Source organism: Photinus pyralis, unplaced genomic scaffold, assembly GCF_008802855.1.
Source record: "Photinus pyralis isolate 1611_PpyrPB1 unplaced genomic scaffold, Ppyr1.3 Ppyr1.4_LG9, whole genome shotgun sequence".
Classification (NCBI taxonomy): Eukaryota; Metazoa; Arthropoda; class Insecta; order Coleoptera; family Lampyridae; genus Photinus; species Photinus pyralis.
Window position 1 is genome coordinate 13,889,654 of NW_022170878.1, and position 15,489 is coordinate 13,905,142.

The 15,489-nt window shown below is 36.0% G+C and overlaps 2 protein-coding genes across 2 annotated transcripts; both read left to right on the forward strand.

Moving 5' to 3' along the window:
- The first annotated feature begins 235 nt into the window (after positions 1-235).
- On the forward strand, positions 236-11,332 carry LOC116180212 (ras-related protein Rap-2b). Its single transcript, XM_031500095.1, has 4 exons — positions 236-338; positions 4,428-4,557; positions 6,658-7,096; positions 9,000-11,332. Exons 2-4 carry the CDS (start codon positions 4,466-4,468, stop codon positions 9,297-9,299), a joined length of 831 nt encoding a protein of 276 aa, XP_031355955.1. The 5' UTR covers positions 236-338; positions 4,428-4,465; the 3' UTR covers positions 9,300-11,332.
- Positions 11,333-13,888: 2,556 nt separating this feature from the next.
- On the forward strand, positions 13,889-15,443 carry LOC116180270. The gene is made up of 5 exons (XM_031500175.1): positions 13,889-14,109; positions 14,161-14,300; positions 14,346-14,798; positions 14,973-15,233; positions 15,288-15,443. The coding sequence occupies exons 1-5, from the start codon at positions 13,983-13,985 to the stop codon at positions 15,333-15,335; spliced, it is 1,029 nt and encodes a 342-aa protein (XP_031356035.1). The 5' UTR covers positions 13,889-13,982; the 3' UTR covers positions 15,336-15,443.
- The last annotated feature ends 46 nt before the right edge of the window (positions 15,444-15,489 follow it).

Genomic DNA, 15,489 nt, shown 5'->3' on the forward strand with positions numbered 1-15,489 from the left:
TACTCTTAAATCGAGCGCGAAATATTGGATTTTAATTAGAAAGCGCGTCGAACCGAAAATGTATGGGGTAGTATTCCGCGAGAGACCTAAATAAATAATTTGAAAGGTGAAGTTTTATGTTAAGGGAGAAAATAAAATCATTCAGAATTTTTCTTCTAATCTAGCACATGTTGAACGTAAGATCAGCGCATGAGCGAGCCCGGAGCCCGTCCGGAGCCGCTCCGGGAGCAGTCAAATATCCGTAGCCAGCTCTTACAACCTGTTGGTCTCAGTGTTTTGTCCAGTGTTCAGCATTGAACTCTGATCAAGTTTATAAGGCTGCAGCGCGACAAGTATCCGTAAGTACATTTTTTGGCGACGCTTCCTTCTTTTTTTCTCCCTTTGTGTTCCAAGCCATTGGAGCGTGTGTTAAGTAGAGCGAACACTATCTTAATACTCCACTTCATACTGCGACTAAAAGGTTGCACATAAAAGTTAATTTGAGTAGAAATGATGATAAATTTTCCCAATGAATAATTTTGAAAAATGGCTATTAGTTGTTAATGCATGTGGTGTGGGTAGGTACTTATAATTCGAAACGTAAACAAAATATTTTGCGGGGGTTAAGACACTCGGTAGGTATGTGTAAATGGTGCAAATGTGAAGACCTCACATGATTGGGTAAAAGTTGCGATATAATTTTAACCGCCACGTAAAACATTTCATTGCAACAAAAAAAAATAGGATTACTTCTTTCTCAAGATTTTGGTCGTCACTTTAGGGAATGTTGAACGTTGAAATGTGTAGGTAGCGTGGTGAGTTTTATTTTACTAATGTTCTGGTCAGTTGCGGCTCCCGAATAGTGCAGGAATGCCATCGTTTTATACATACCTATTTACTTTATCAAACACGTAAAAAAGTTCGACCTGCTGCCCATTCGTATGATAAATCAAAAAGGCTTTGAGCTGTAATTTGGCACACATAGAGAGAGGATAGTGACCAATTTTAGGTTTGGGGGGTCAAGGATCAAATATATTTTGTTTTCGTCAGTATGTTATGTTATGTCTTATCAAGAGCACTCGAAAAAGTATGTAGGTACCTGATGTTATCTGCACATGGGATCTTAGGTACATGTACTTCTAGGGCACAAAACGCATGCTCGCGCTACTTCATTATAGGTTCGCATAGGTTTATTTAACGTTTCTAGTAGCACAGATTAAATATAGTGCTAGTAAACCTCTCGCCAGGAAAGATTGCCGGTCACAGAAGACCTGATCCCGGTCTACAATCTGTGTTTTTCTAAAGATGTGAGCGACCTCCGGGATAGGATCGTGCCGGTGTTGAACGAAAGGTCATTTCTTCCTAGCCTTAAATCGGATCGTTTTTAGGGTCTGCTAGTAATAAGTTTGTTCGACATACAAAATAGTATACTATTTTTCTTTTAATTTTTCCTAACGTGTTTACTACGAAATGTCTGAACAATTTTATTTTATTATTTTGTTTCCATAAAATAACGGCCCACTCGGTTTGGACTGAGCATACGGCATTGTGCGAATTTTCACTGCACCCTGCGACGTATTCGAGCGTCAGTGATTCCTTAAAATTAACTTAATTTATTCTTCAATTAGGCGTTTACCATATTGGATAAACAATATTACGATTGCGTATACAGCTGACAACTAGAAATTCGCTTTTTCAGAGTTGTAGGTGCTGGAAATTTGCCAAACGCAGAGCAATCTAAACGAGAACGGACCAATGGAAAAAGATTTTCATTACTAAATGTAACATAAAAATTTATGATTTTCTATAAGAAACTTTTTTTGGGCAGCCAAGTAAACGTTTAAAGGATGTTGACTTGCCAAATTCAAATTCATACCAAAAACGAATAAAGTGCAAAAAAGCCGTAGAGATTTGTCTCATCTTGATGTATCGAGATGATACAACCACAACGCCAAGAAGTCTCGACGTTTGAGAACAAGATGAGTCTATACCAGTCTTCCATTCCCTCTGCGTCAGTCGCTTTCACGGTTTGAAATCTTTGCAAACGGAATCCATAGAAGATTTTTAATAGGCGTTAACACATAGAGTGGGCAATAAGGAAGAAGTTTGTTCGTAATGAAACCCTCTGTAGGGCGTGGAAATTTATAATACGAAATCGGTAATATCATTTTATGTATTTGTTTCCAACGTCGCAATTAGAAGAAAATTTATCTGCACCTAATAGCGTTGCAAAGAGAAAACACTATAAAGAAATGGAGAATGAATCTCCATTATTCACGTCCAGTTAGGAAGTCTATAATTAAGCGTTGCGGATTTACCATTATAAATCTTTTATCCCTCGGTTTTATTTAGTAGATATGTTTGTCAATCAACGCGAATAGCATGTTTCTCCCAGATAACCTTTAATTGCTAATTATATCAAACAATAAGCAGATACACTTTGAGGGCTTTGTGATGCAAAATAAAGGGGTTGAGGATTATTTAAGGTTCTTGCACATTACTCCGAAGATCTAAATATTAGAAAAACGAAAGTTTAACATGTTACTAATTATAACTTTTCCCAAGTACGTACTTACTTCAATGAAAACGTAGCGTATTTTTCAGTAAATCGAATATATGCGTATACTGATAATACCTGCGAAAGTAAATGCCAACATTGTTTTTCAGAAATAAAAATTTACAGGATTCCCATTCAGGGTATGTTTTTAGGGTAGCTCCGAAATTGTCTGTGTTAAAACTGAAATGAATGCTTTAATGTTGAAAATTATAATCAGCATGAAAATCTTGCATTTAAGCAACATTATTACACTTTCTATATAGGTACCTATAAACACGAATTCTCATCGATCACCCAAGAATGCACTAGTTCTGCAAAGATAAACAAATCACCCCCTTCCTGACACCCTTAACGTGCCTATTTTATTTGAATTACAGATTTTCTCAATCTCTATAGGTCGCAGTCGACTGTTGAAATAAATGCTTGTACAGAAATTCAAATTTCTTGGGAAATAGCCCACCTAGCTTCACGTTAGATTGCGAAGATACAAATTCATATAAAAAACATCATCCAGAGGATCAATACTGTTTTAGCTTACTGGATTTTCGGTTCAGTAATTCCCAGAGTTGCATCTTACGGTTTCTAAAAATAGATATTTATGTATTCCTGTAAAGCCTAGATCCTTTTAATGTTTCCTTTTTTCGTAAAACGACAAAGAACACGCCAAAATCTTGTTGAGTCGTGCTACTTATCCTGTATCCATTGAACTTGATAAAGAACTTAATTTACAAAAAAACTAAGAAAAAGAACTCGATAAATTAGTTTTCATTATATTACTCGTATGTAAATCCCAGTTACAGTTTGTCCGTGCAGAATCTGTCCCTTCCTTCATCAAATTATTATATCTTATTAGTTATTAGTTATCAAAACAGAATCTTTTCGTGTTGCGGACTTGCTGTGCACTTCTCGCTTAGACTTTAATGAGATATAATTCTAGTCCATAACTTTTGATTGAGCAGTCTAATCGAAAAAGTACGAATTGTTTTAGATTCTACGCACCAAAATTAATAAGAAAAAGTGTTTTCCCGAGAAATTTTGGTGCAGTCAATTTTTGGTAAAAAAGGAAGGTTATACACTGCCTTTTTTTGAGCCCCGAAAAAAAAATTATCTCAGATCGACCCGGAAAAAAATTTTCTTATAGAATGTGGCCTGTAGAATCCATAATTTCAAACAGTTCCAAGATTGGGCTACTAGTTCAAAAGTTACAGCCCTTTGAATTTTCTTTCGAAAGGGGCGGGCCAGGTGGAATTGCACAGGTTACGGGCCATTAAAGTATTAGTGTAGTCATGAAGTTTTTTTTTTAAATTGCAGCTGATAATTAAAAGTATACAAAATATACAATCCAAACGAGGCGCGTCGCCTATCATTGTATTTCAGCACTTTCATGCTACGCCAAAAAATGATAAATTCATTGTAAAACACTTCAATTAAAACAGAATTTTTTAATTTTTTAACAACCTCACATCAACTCCAATTAGAGAAACGTGTTAATAATTTATTAATAGTGCAAGAAACTAAATACAGCACATACTTATAAATTTCCAACGGGCCATTATGACGTATAGGCCAGGTGGCAATCGCTACCCCCCCCCCCCCCGCCCCCCCGGGCCAGTCCGCCCCGAGATATGGCTGTAGAAGAAGAATTTTAAAACCGAAAACCTCCATTGTCAATCATCTTCGAATTGAACATGTGGCTTTATTATATTTAATTCTTATAAAAATTGACATTGAACTTTTTCGAGTACCTATATCTAGGCATTTAGAATTGCATTTTTGATGAGAATATTCAGAAAACATAAGAGTACCCATTTTCGATATAATACCAATTAGTACAGTGTTCACGTTAGGTACTATTAGGTATTAATATGTCTTATTGTTGCTTTCGTTTCAGATATTCTTTTAGAGTATCATCGTAAGTACTCGTACGTAATGAAAGGACGCCATCAGTTTCGCAGACGATTCAGTTTGCAGCCATCTTTTCATAAAGAAGAACCAGAAAATGACCGGCACCATCATACAAGGTTAGTGAAGCAATATCGATAGGTAGGTATTTCCAGTGGAAGGGCGTTTTTGGATTGAGAATAATGCCGCTGTTGTTTAAGAATGAAAAAGTGAAATCGCGAATATCGGGCAACCTGCTATACTTTGTAAATTTGTAATACAAACTAGCAGTTCCGGGGAACTTCGTACCGTGTTTGGGAAAATCCGTTTTTTTTTCCCGTAGGTACTTCGTTCCCGTAGGAACTTGGGGAAGTCTCTTTTGGAGTTCACCTTAACGCCTTCAAAGAAATTTATATTCTAAATGTCAAGCCTCTTGTCGACTGTAAAACAGGACTGTTCTCGTTCGCGTTGAAGTTTCGAAAAGTATATTTTACTACATCAGGATTCGCGGGCATACGTAATTGATACGTTTGACAGTCTATTTTTTCGCCTCTCGCCCGAAGTCGACGGTTTAGAGTCGTATAGTAGATCTCGCTTTGACTTCATCTATTATTACCTATAGTTATATTCCGATTTAAAATGACGGAAAAGAGAAAAATTGTTTTTTACATCTTTGCGTACAATTTTTTGGAAATTATGTTTCATACAAACCTTGTCCTGATAATAACAAACACATTGGGCCCAATTTGAATGCGTGTTGACAACTAAGATACCGGAATGTACCATTTTTTTTGGTACAGGTATGCGCTTCTGTTTTCTTTCTACTTACACATACAGGAGTAGAAGGGATTCGCTTTACCCACACTCATTTTTATTCACAGGTTCAATCAAGGGCAATTAAATTTGATTCGCGGTAAATTGATTTGCGATTTCGCGCTTTGATTCTCTCGTTAAATTAATTTAATAATCCATTTGAAATTTTAATTGGATTTGACCAATTAATTTATTTCGCGCTTTAATTGGCAGATTTATTCGCGGTTTTCAATAAAGGTCGCGTTTTGATTGTGGTTTTTGCTTTTTGGCGGAAATAATTCGCGGAGTTAATTTATTTCGCGCTTTGATTCATGACTTTAATTATTATTTCTTTGAAATTAATATAAGGACAGAATTAAGATGAGGACTGTTTTAAAGATCTTTAAAGAACTATAAATTTGTAAAACATATAAGTCTTTAATTTGTACGTTTAAATATGCAGTATAATACAATAAAAATGACAATGTTAGGTCATTTTGCATAAGTAATTAAACATATTAAAAACCAATATAGGATAACATTAATGGTGTTATTGCTTGGCTACATGTGGCGGGCGAGAAAAAAAGAGATATCTTATTGCACATCTACGTTACTCTTAAAAATTACAAATTATTCATTTCAGGTTGGCCAAAAAAAAGATTCTTATGGGAGTATTAGTTCTATGGATGAGTGCGAATAAAGCAAAACGTTTTAGGTACAACGAAGCCTCTGTACATTACATATAACTTTTTACCAATTCTTGTTTTGAAAAGTTTACTAATAATCACAAGTGAAAGGGAGCAAAGAGTCATAGTGGTAGAATAACGAGGTCTAGGTCAAGTCAAAGAAGGGAGCTAAAGAAAGAAATAGGCTAAAGAGCGGAAGACGATCAAAAGAAGAAAGGAAGAGGCAAAACGAGCTGTAGCCATAGCAAAAGTAAACGCATGGGATGAGTTGATCGCATATTATGCTCTTGATGGGTATCAATAAGATCAAATTTTGTAATGTAGATTAAGCCGTACAACCTGAATTTATATGCAAATTGTGTAACTGTTAATATTCAGTGGCATTCTGAAATCGTTGTCGTTCGGATTAAACAAAACGGGGAGTTTCATAAGCAAACTGCGGTAGACGAATTCTCTAGAACTGAAGACAGCGTCAGATGAACACAGAATACTATGGGCTAAATTGTATTTTGCGCACAGTAGCAAGTATGTGAAAGTTCACTCATACGAAGAACTAAAACTTGTTACGGAATTCAACCACCTTCAAAATACATTTTATACAATTAAAACACATGCAGCCGTTTGCTTACAATACAAAAACTACCACATTTGCCCCCTTGTAGATTGGCGAACAGTGCTTTTTTTTGTTGAGCAGTTCATGTTCAGAAATATGTTACTTTCTTACAATATCGTATTTTAATTTAATAAACTACAAAATTTCAGATCGCAAAGAAGTGAGGACGCGTCGGATTTGGAGGAGAAGCATGATACAATTGGATCACTAACGATAGTGCGTCACAAAATAGTTGTTCTCGGAGCAGCGAAAGTCGGCAAGTCTTCCCTTATTAGTCAATTTTTGTATGGAACATTTTCGCCAAAATATAAGCGCACTGTTGAGGAAATGCATCAAGGTGATTTTGACGTCTCCGGGGTCCAGTTAACTTTGGATATACTTGACACATCCGGAGCTTATGAGTTTCCCGCGATGAGAGCTTTATCAATTTCCTCGGCCGACGCATTTATTCTTGTTTACGACGTTAACGACGCCCCGACGTTTGAAGAAGTCAGATCATTAAGAGATTTAATACACGAAACAAAGTGCAGTTCAGCCGTGCCCATAGTCGTTGTTGGAAATAAGACGGATTTAGTCGGCAATAGGGAGGTTGGTAGCGCATTTTCAGATTTATTGTAGTGTAGGTACATCCGGTAGAGTAGACACATTTCTACGATTGTTGCCTAATTTTCAAGAGGTAGTTTTGCCTAGTACATTGTCATATTGGGGTAGGGGTGGGAAAGTAATAGTTGTTGACTACTGGCACGTAGCTATTGTCATAGTTGTGAGTAGAACAGAGGTACCTACCCCCACTCCGATTTGGCACTCTGTAGCAATTGAAAACAGCGTATAGGGATAGACGTAGTTGTAGCGGTTAGTTTAGTGTAGTTAAATCTAGGTGCAATGAATGTTGCATACATTTGCGGCAAGTAGGATACTAGTTTTATAAATATAATTTAGCCTGTAAGATCATTTCCCATCTACACATTCGTTTTGAGATAATTTTCAAACAGAACGTATTTTTCTCGATGCTGTCGATCGGTCTGTTTGTCTGTACTCTCGTTTCCGGCCAAACGGATGAGCCGATTGGAACAAAGTTTTGTACACATCGGAGGATCGTCTTTGTAGATACCAAAGGAAGAGCTGAAAAGCTTTTGGGAAGAATCGCGCATGCGCCAGTGTGTATGTGTCACTGTCTCATTTCCGGCTAAACGGCTGAACCGATTGGAACTAATTTTGGTACACATATTCTTAGTCGTAAAAGGTCAAAATCGCGCATGCCCAGGTGTGGCAGTGGTATCTGTGCTAGCCACAGGGGATTTGTTCTATTGTTTTGAAATTATTTATACTAGGTGTTTTATGCAATGGCTGACTGTTATATTTGGAAATCTAGAAATCACTTACATTTGTTGAGAGTGTGTATGGAAATTATCGCTGGAATATACAGGGTGACAAATTGAAAACTTACCACCCCCCATATCTTAGTAAATAAACGAGATATTTTAAAAAAATCAAAATCCGTTTCGGTAATTCGGAGGGGGAATCACAATGACATAGTTGGCGACGCACCCCCTCACACCCCCTGCGCCCCAGCCACCCCAACTTTAAATCTTAAATAGTGACCCCCCACGTGTGATACGTCGTTGGAAAGCTCTGAAAAAATGCTTTCCAACCATACCAAATAGCATTACATTTAGGTTAGTAATTATCGTGCAAATCAAAAAATAAACATGGAAAATCGTATTTAACTTGAACTTCCAAAACCGACTCGACAGCAACTCCTTTTTGATCGCCAGTTATAATCTATTCTCAAACTCTTGTCGAACCTTTCCAATGTTGGTTTTGCAATATTTCGACATTTATTGAATTATTCTCTGTCTTAGTTCGTCTATGTTCGCCGGTTGCGTTGTAAAAATGACAGATTTCAAATGTATCATATTAGTTTATTTTTTGATTTGCACGATAATTACTAACCTAAATGTAATGCTATTTGGTATGGTTGGAAAGCATTTTTTCAGAGCTTTCCAACGACGTATCACACATGGGGGGTCACTATTTAAGATTTAAAAGTTGGGGTGGCTGGGGCGCAGGGGGTTGGAGGGGGTGCGTCGCCAACTATGTCATTGTGATTCCCCCTCCGAATTACCGAAACGGATTTTGATTTTTTTAAATATCTCGTTTATTTACTAAGATATGGGGGGTGGTAAGTTTTCAAATTGTCACCCTGTATAGAACTTTGGGTCTGGTTATTTGATTGCTTGTAACCAGATTCAGGTGAGTGTTTTCTTAATCTCTTTTCAAATCCGAGTGACCCCCTACGCATGTTGGATGCGTTGAGTACTATCGTTGTAGGACTGACCCAACAGCCGACTGGGTGAATGGGCCCTCATGTGATGGGAGTGGTACAACCGCTCGCTACCAGTGTATTTTCGTAAAAGTTCGTTAAAGTCTAAAAGCATTTGTTTTCGAAATGTGACAAATATGCATTTAACACCGCTTTTGGCATTTACAGATGGACACAGCGATGACGGAATCGGTTGTAACGGTCGATTGGGAGAACGGTTTCGTCGAATGCTCGGCAAAAGACAATGTTAATGTTTCGAAAGTGTTCAAAGAGCTTTTAGCGCAAGCGAAGGTAAAATATAATTTAAGTCCAGCGTTACGTAGACGCCGCCGGCAATCCTTGCCATCACAAGCCGGTGTTCCACCTTCATCTTCGCCTCATCCTGCAATTCCATCTGCCGTCCAGCTTCAGCATCTGCAGCAAATACGAGACCGTCACGGAAAGCGCAATTCCTGCATTCTGTCTTAATCAAAACGATTAATAACGCTAATAAAAGTTGTACAATTAGCAAGAAGCGTGTGCAGAGAAACGTCAAATTTTTAAATGTTTTTTCCGAAACCTCCTTAAACGCACAAACAATGCAATTTGGAGACTTTTTTGTAAGTTTGAACTAGTTTGTAGATTTGGACACATCTTTCCAGGAATAATGGTTTTAACAAATTTACTATCAGCAATGTGATATTACCGTATTGAAAACCTCACAGTTATTATTTAAGATGTACTCGTAAGTCTGTACCAATTTTACGTAACACCAAAACAATGGGGACCCGTGTCTGTATTTTTATATAGGTTTTCTTTTTGGCGTAACGTATAGCAATTTATGAGATGGATTATCCATCGAAGATAAGTTGTTTATCTGCGCACGGGAAAGATTCTTCCGATTTTTAAATGTAGGTTCTCAAATTACTTGAACGCATTTCAAAATAAGTCAATGTTAATGCTGTGTCAATATTTAGAAAGCATTTAAAAATGTCGCGCCTGAATAAGTAGGCACTACTTCCACTGTCATAAGAAAGAGATAAATGTTTTGAATTGGTGATAACAAATATTGAACTGATGATGTTTGACAAATCTGTCTATAGTTCTCGTTTGGGGATTAACCTGATTAGTGGATGTGTATAGACTTTTTAAGAAAGGCGCACTTATTTTGCAATCGCTTCAGGTTAATGGCCGATCGACTACTATGCATCTAAACTTATTGTAGGCAACTATAGTAATAAGTAGTAGGTAGTTACATTCAGAATAGGTAGGTACTAAAATTAATAGGTTACCACATCAATTACCTTCTCTGCATGAATGCAGTGAACAATAATAATTATAATGTAAACATTTAAAAGCAAAATAATAATACAATTAAATAAGAAATATTTTGAACAGACTGAATATGTAGATTACTTCTCATTGGATGTAGATGAATCATGACTGAAAGTATAAATAAAGATTATATCAACCCATTGTCAATACGTCATCTACCTCACGTAGAGTATCCTCCAGTGTAGAGGGAAGATTTTAGTTTCGAGAACCTGGTAGAACTGAAATTGAAAAATTAAGACGCAATTCGGATTCTTTTATAGTAACTCGATGTATCTGCAACTGCAGTACGTAAACTCGCCATAATTTACAAAAAATAAAACAAAAACTCCAATTGATTATGGGTGCTTTTGTTTTATTTTTTGTTACTTACATCAAAGGCTACAGCAGTTCGAGTTAGGCCAATAAAGATAACGGATGAATCAGATGAATGTAGTGCCTTGTAGCGCACTACAATGTTTACTTATTTATATTTTTATATTCATCGTTCTGTAAGTCTTGACTTTAAACGCTTAATTACAATGTATTAGAATGTATTTGTAAATAACAGAGTCTCAGATATTCTGGAAATAGAAGAATCTACTATTTCTACTATCGATTGCAAAGATTTCTTTGTGGATTGTTGCTATTAAACTCGTCCTATTAGTAAAGTAACCTATTAACTTTAAGAATCTTAGTGCATACCATAACACAATAAGACGTGATAGGCCTTATAGTTAGGTATATGTAATTATGAGGAAGTTGACCTGACCTCACTACGCTAAAGATATATTTTTGATTGTTCAGAACATTAAAAAAAGTGGAGTAGGTAATCGCATCAACATCGCCATCAGTCTATTAACGTCAACCTGTCCAAGCAAAAATAGGATTTGTGTTTAAAATTATTGTACATTTATGTAAATGTGTTTGTGTATGAACACTTCAATAATTTTCTGCTTTATTTGGTCCAGTGTAGGGCGAAAATTGTACATCGGTTACTTGCATATGATACATGTTTTCATTAGGTATATCATGGGTTACTTGTGCTGTCTTTGTCCATGACCTAACTAAAATTATTTTAGACGGTAGCAATATGACATGCAAATTTGACTTTGGTTATTATAGTTGAAGTTGAATTATAGTTTGTAGCCTGTTTTTGAACACCTGTATACACGCCTCACCTCCTTTTATATTGTTTTATGGTATACACTTATAGGTAATATTGTCTGCTACGTGACAATCTATGTATAATTATTAAGTAAAAAGTTAAGCAAATGTATTTGTGAGTACTTCGTTTAGTTAACCTCACCTCAATATAGACACAAAGAAACAAGGATACTTCACTTATGATCAGACAACTCGTAGCCTCCTGCCAGCTGTTGCTTCTTTGACTAATACTACCTGATACTGTAGTGATATAATAGTGATTATTAACAGGCCTTGGAACTTATTCCTTTGTAAATTTTTATAAAATCTATGTACCAGAGCTGTCAAACGAAATACCAAAAACATTTTTTGCACTTTATCTAGTTAGCCTATGCATTGTTTCCGGTCCGGAAATCAAAAACTGCATCCTTATGTGCTCATGATACTGTAATTCTCTCTGCTAATTTCTCGGAGGAAAAGTACCACTCGGTACGTACCTACCTACTGTGATTGAAATAATGCCGCAAACTGTAGCGTCCCATTTGCACGAATGAAAAACTATATTTCATAACTACAAAAATACTATAAAAGCGGCATAATTAAGATTGTTAATTAATACTTTGAGAGTTAGTTGGCGTACATTTTTTAAATGGCACGATTTGGTTTCTATACTGTTTTTGATAGAGTTTTCTTCCTAAATTCATTTGTTATAGTAGCAAAGTTACATTTCATTGGAATTTTTCGGAAAATTTTCAGGATAGCATGGAAACAATTATTAAACTTTGATGGTTAAGACCCTTACGCATCCGGCTTCGGGAAGATTGTCTGTTTTGTGATTCTGATTGGGTCGTTAATAATACTGAATGTTAGATCCTAGATAGATCAACTCACGTTGGCGATGCTCATGCTTTGGTATTTCCGCTTGTCCGTGTGCAAGTACAATAATTCCCCTGGCCTAGACTTTGTATCAACGTCGAATTTTCATTATACATGGTGAAAATGTTGTCTGGAACACTGAATATATCATCACAACAAAATATTTTTAAAAAGGCCTTCTATAGTACAATTACAAAATTATAAAAAGTTTACTGCGAATGTACGTAAACTACCTACTTTGCGTTGAAAAAAAAAAGTTTTTAGGTTATTAGATAGGTATGTGAGTATCAGCAAAGCGATGCAAGCTTTATCGGGGAGTCGATGGTGTCCGGCGTCTGTCCGTGAACACGATAACTGTCAAACGCTTGGACGGATTTGGTTCAAACTTTGCACAGTTGATCTAGGTATATGCCACATGTAACAAGTCAATTGAAAATGGGTCAAATCCAATGAATCCGTGGGATCACACCGATGTGCTCTGCCGCTTTTTTAAACGCTCTTTATGGATTTATTTATTCTGATTTATGAATCAAAAATAAATTATAAAATTAATTAGGTATCTATTTTCTTTGATTTGGGTTTTTCTTTTATAACTAGTATAGGTACCTAGCTGCCATATTAAAACAAAATATGTCTCCTTGACCATGCGCAAGTACGCCAATGACCAATGACTTTAAAGTACGTAGATTTTGTTTTATAATTTTGGATACCACAAAAAGCTTCATTTAAAAATGTTGTTTTGCAGATATATTCAGTGTTCCGGACTAAATTTTCACCCTGTATAGTAATGAAGTGCGTTACTTATAATGGATTCTTTTCAAAAATGTATTGATCTATACAGGTTGGTTATGGAGTTAGTAATTTACCTACTTTCTGAAAAACATGGCAAGAGCACGGAACTTCAAATTATATTTGCGGGGCCTTTATAAAAGATCCAAAAGCCAACATACCTACCAATTAGATAGGTACTTATTAATTTAACATTAAATTATATAGGTAGTTAATGTACATAAATTACAAAGCTGGTCGTTCTAAGAATAATACCCGCTTTTATTAAGGCAATTCGCTATTTGAATAATATGTGTTCAATGGACGTACACCGCACCGCACCGAAAAAATCAGGGACAAAAAATAGAACATGATTCCTGAAAAATCATCATTCTGTAGCTTCTCAGTGACATGAACAATCATGTAAGCCCTTCAACTTCAACTTATAATATTCCAAGTTTCAGCTAATATCTCAAAAACTGCAGGAGGTAAATAAAAAACTTAAAAAATTGTGAAATTGTACTAACACCCTATAGATCGGTTAAGAAGAGTTTGCGGACCTATGTTTATATGAGTAGAATAATCACATCCAGACCTCACATAAACACCGAAAAAAAGTTAGTAATTAGAAAAAATGCCTCTACTAAAAGATTTAGTTATCACTGACCGACTTAGATGCTTTTGGACGTTTTTACGTTGAAATGGGAAATTTTGACATCTCTTGGTCTTGGTCAAACCGAAAACCCATGTCGTATCATTGAATAAAAACACTTTAATAAATAATAAAATACGTAGTTTTGACGTAACAACCTTTAATTTTTCTATTTCGACATCCTCAAAATTAGATTTTCGTTATCTGTCTGTGTTTATAAATTATTTAAAGTTAAACCTTTGATCGCTTAATTTAGACTAAATTATGCATCGCTCTTTATTTATAAAGTGAAGCTCGCTTTGTTTTTACCGCAGTGCAAAATGACGGGCCACCCCAGCGATACGTATTTTTCCGTTGCAGGAAAGTATGCAAAGCGAACTGGCCTGTTTTTAAAAGAAAATGTTTCCATACGTGAAAAAATGTTCTCGTACGGTTTGCTTTCTCTTGTCTATTTTAACTTTTCCCTTATCTGCTCTATATTGTACGAAGGGTGGAATGAGAGTAATGGCATAAATGACGTTATTCCCACGCTTGGTTACTTAAATGGTCGTATTAGGTACTTTTTTGTTTCATTATAAAACTTGAAACAAATTTTAGTAATTCCTCGAACAGCCATCATTAGATTTCACAAATTAAAATTAGTCAAAACATTGCGGATGTTGGACGAAGTTAATATCTGCAATTCCGACCGTCGAAGACAATTCAAAGCTGTAATCGAAACGTACATGAAATGGGTGGTAAGTCCAAACTTTACAATTTGTAACGAGACACTTTCTTTTCAGTTTCAGATCACATGCAGCCTTGCTTTAAGCGTCGTCGTTGTTGGTACCATTACATGGTATTTTACTAGGTTAACTCCCCTTCCATTTGGTATTATGCCCAAATGGGCTCTTAACTACAGTTTTACTAGTTGCCTAATCATTCAACTGATAACGTTTCCTTTCATTGCTCACGAATATGTAATGATAGACTGTTTAAAAGTGGGCATTCTGATACAACTTCAAATGCACTTCAAGAATTTAAGATTGGACATTCTAAATTTGCTGTCATGCTGTACGGAAGATGGTGTGGATTCATGGGAATACCTTCAAAATGAAGTTAAAAAAGTTAATATCTACTGGGATACGCTCAAAGATATTTGTACAAAAATTGAAGACGTTTTTAACCTTTGCGTGTTCTCAACAGTCATCAATTACTCTTTGTATCTGTGCTGCACATATTTGGGGATGAGTCATGTAAGTATAGCGAATTTGGCTCTATCGCTTAACATGAATATGATTCACCCCCACCACATTCACAGCCGATGTCTGATCCTTTTACTCGTCATTGATTCAGAGAAAGGACCAACGCTGTGTACATCAATGTGGACATATAAGCATGTGTTTGGAATCCTCTAATTACGTTTTTAGATTCCTCTTTACGGCGCCGAATTTTGGTTAATAATCTTCTACTTGTTCGCATCTTCTTTTATGTTTGTTGCTGATTGCTGGTTTACACAACGTGTAATCACGGAAAGTGATCAAGTTGCTAGTTCCTGTTATGACGTTGATTTTGTCGGTACCGATTTAAAGTTTCAAAAAGCGTTAATGTTGATGATCGGAAAGGCGAAGAGACCTGTTCGGTTTACAATTGGAAAATTTGCACCATTTTGCATAGTTACACTCGTGGTGGTAATTTAACGCATTATAGGAAAATGTACTTTCGTTCTTATACTTCTGTTTCAGATAGCAAAGGTGTCATTCTCATACGTTACGTTTTTGGAGAACATTTGAAATGATCACGTACACAACTTTAATTGATACCTGTATAAGCACCGTCCGATGATTATATAATAATTGTGCAATGATATAGCAATTAGCAATAAACAGAGATGAGGATCACTCGTTTTTCGGTTTTTTTTAGCTGATATATAGATACTCGTATTAC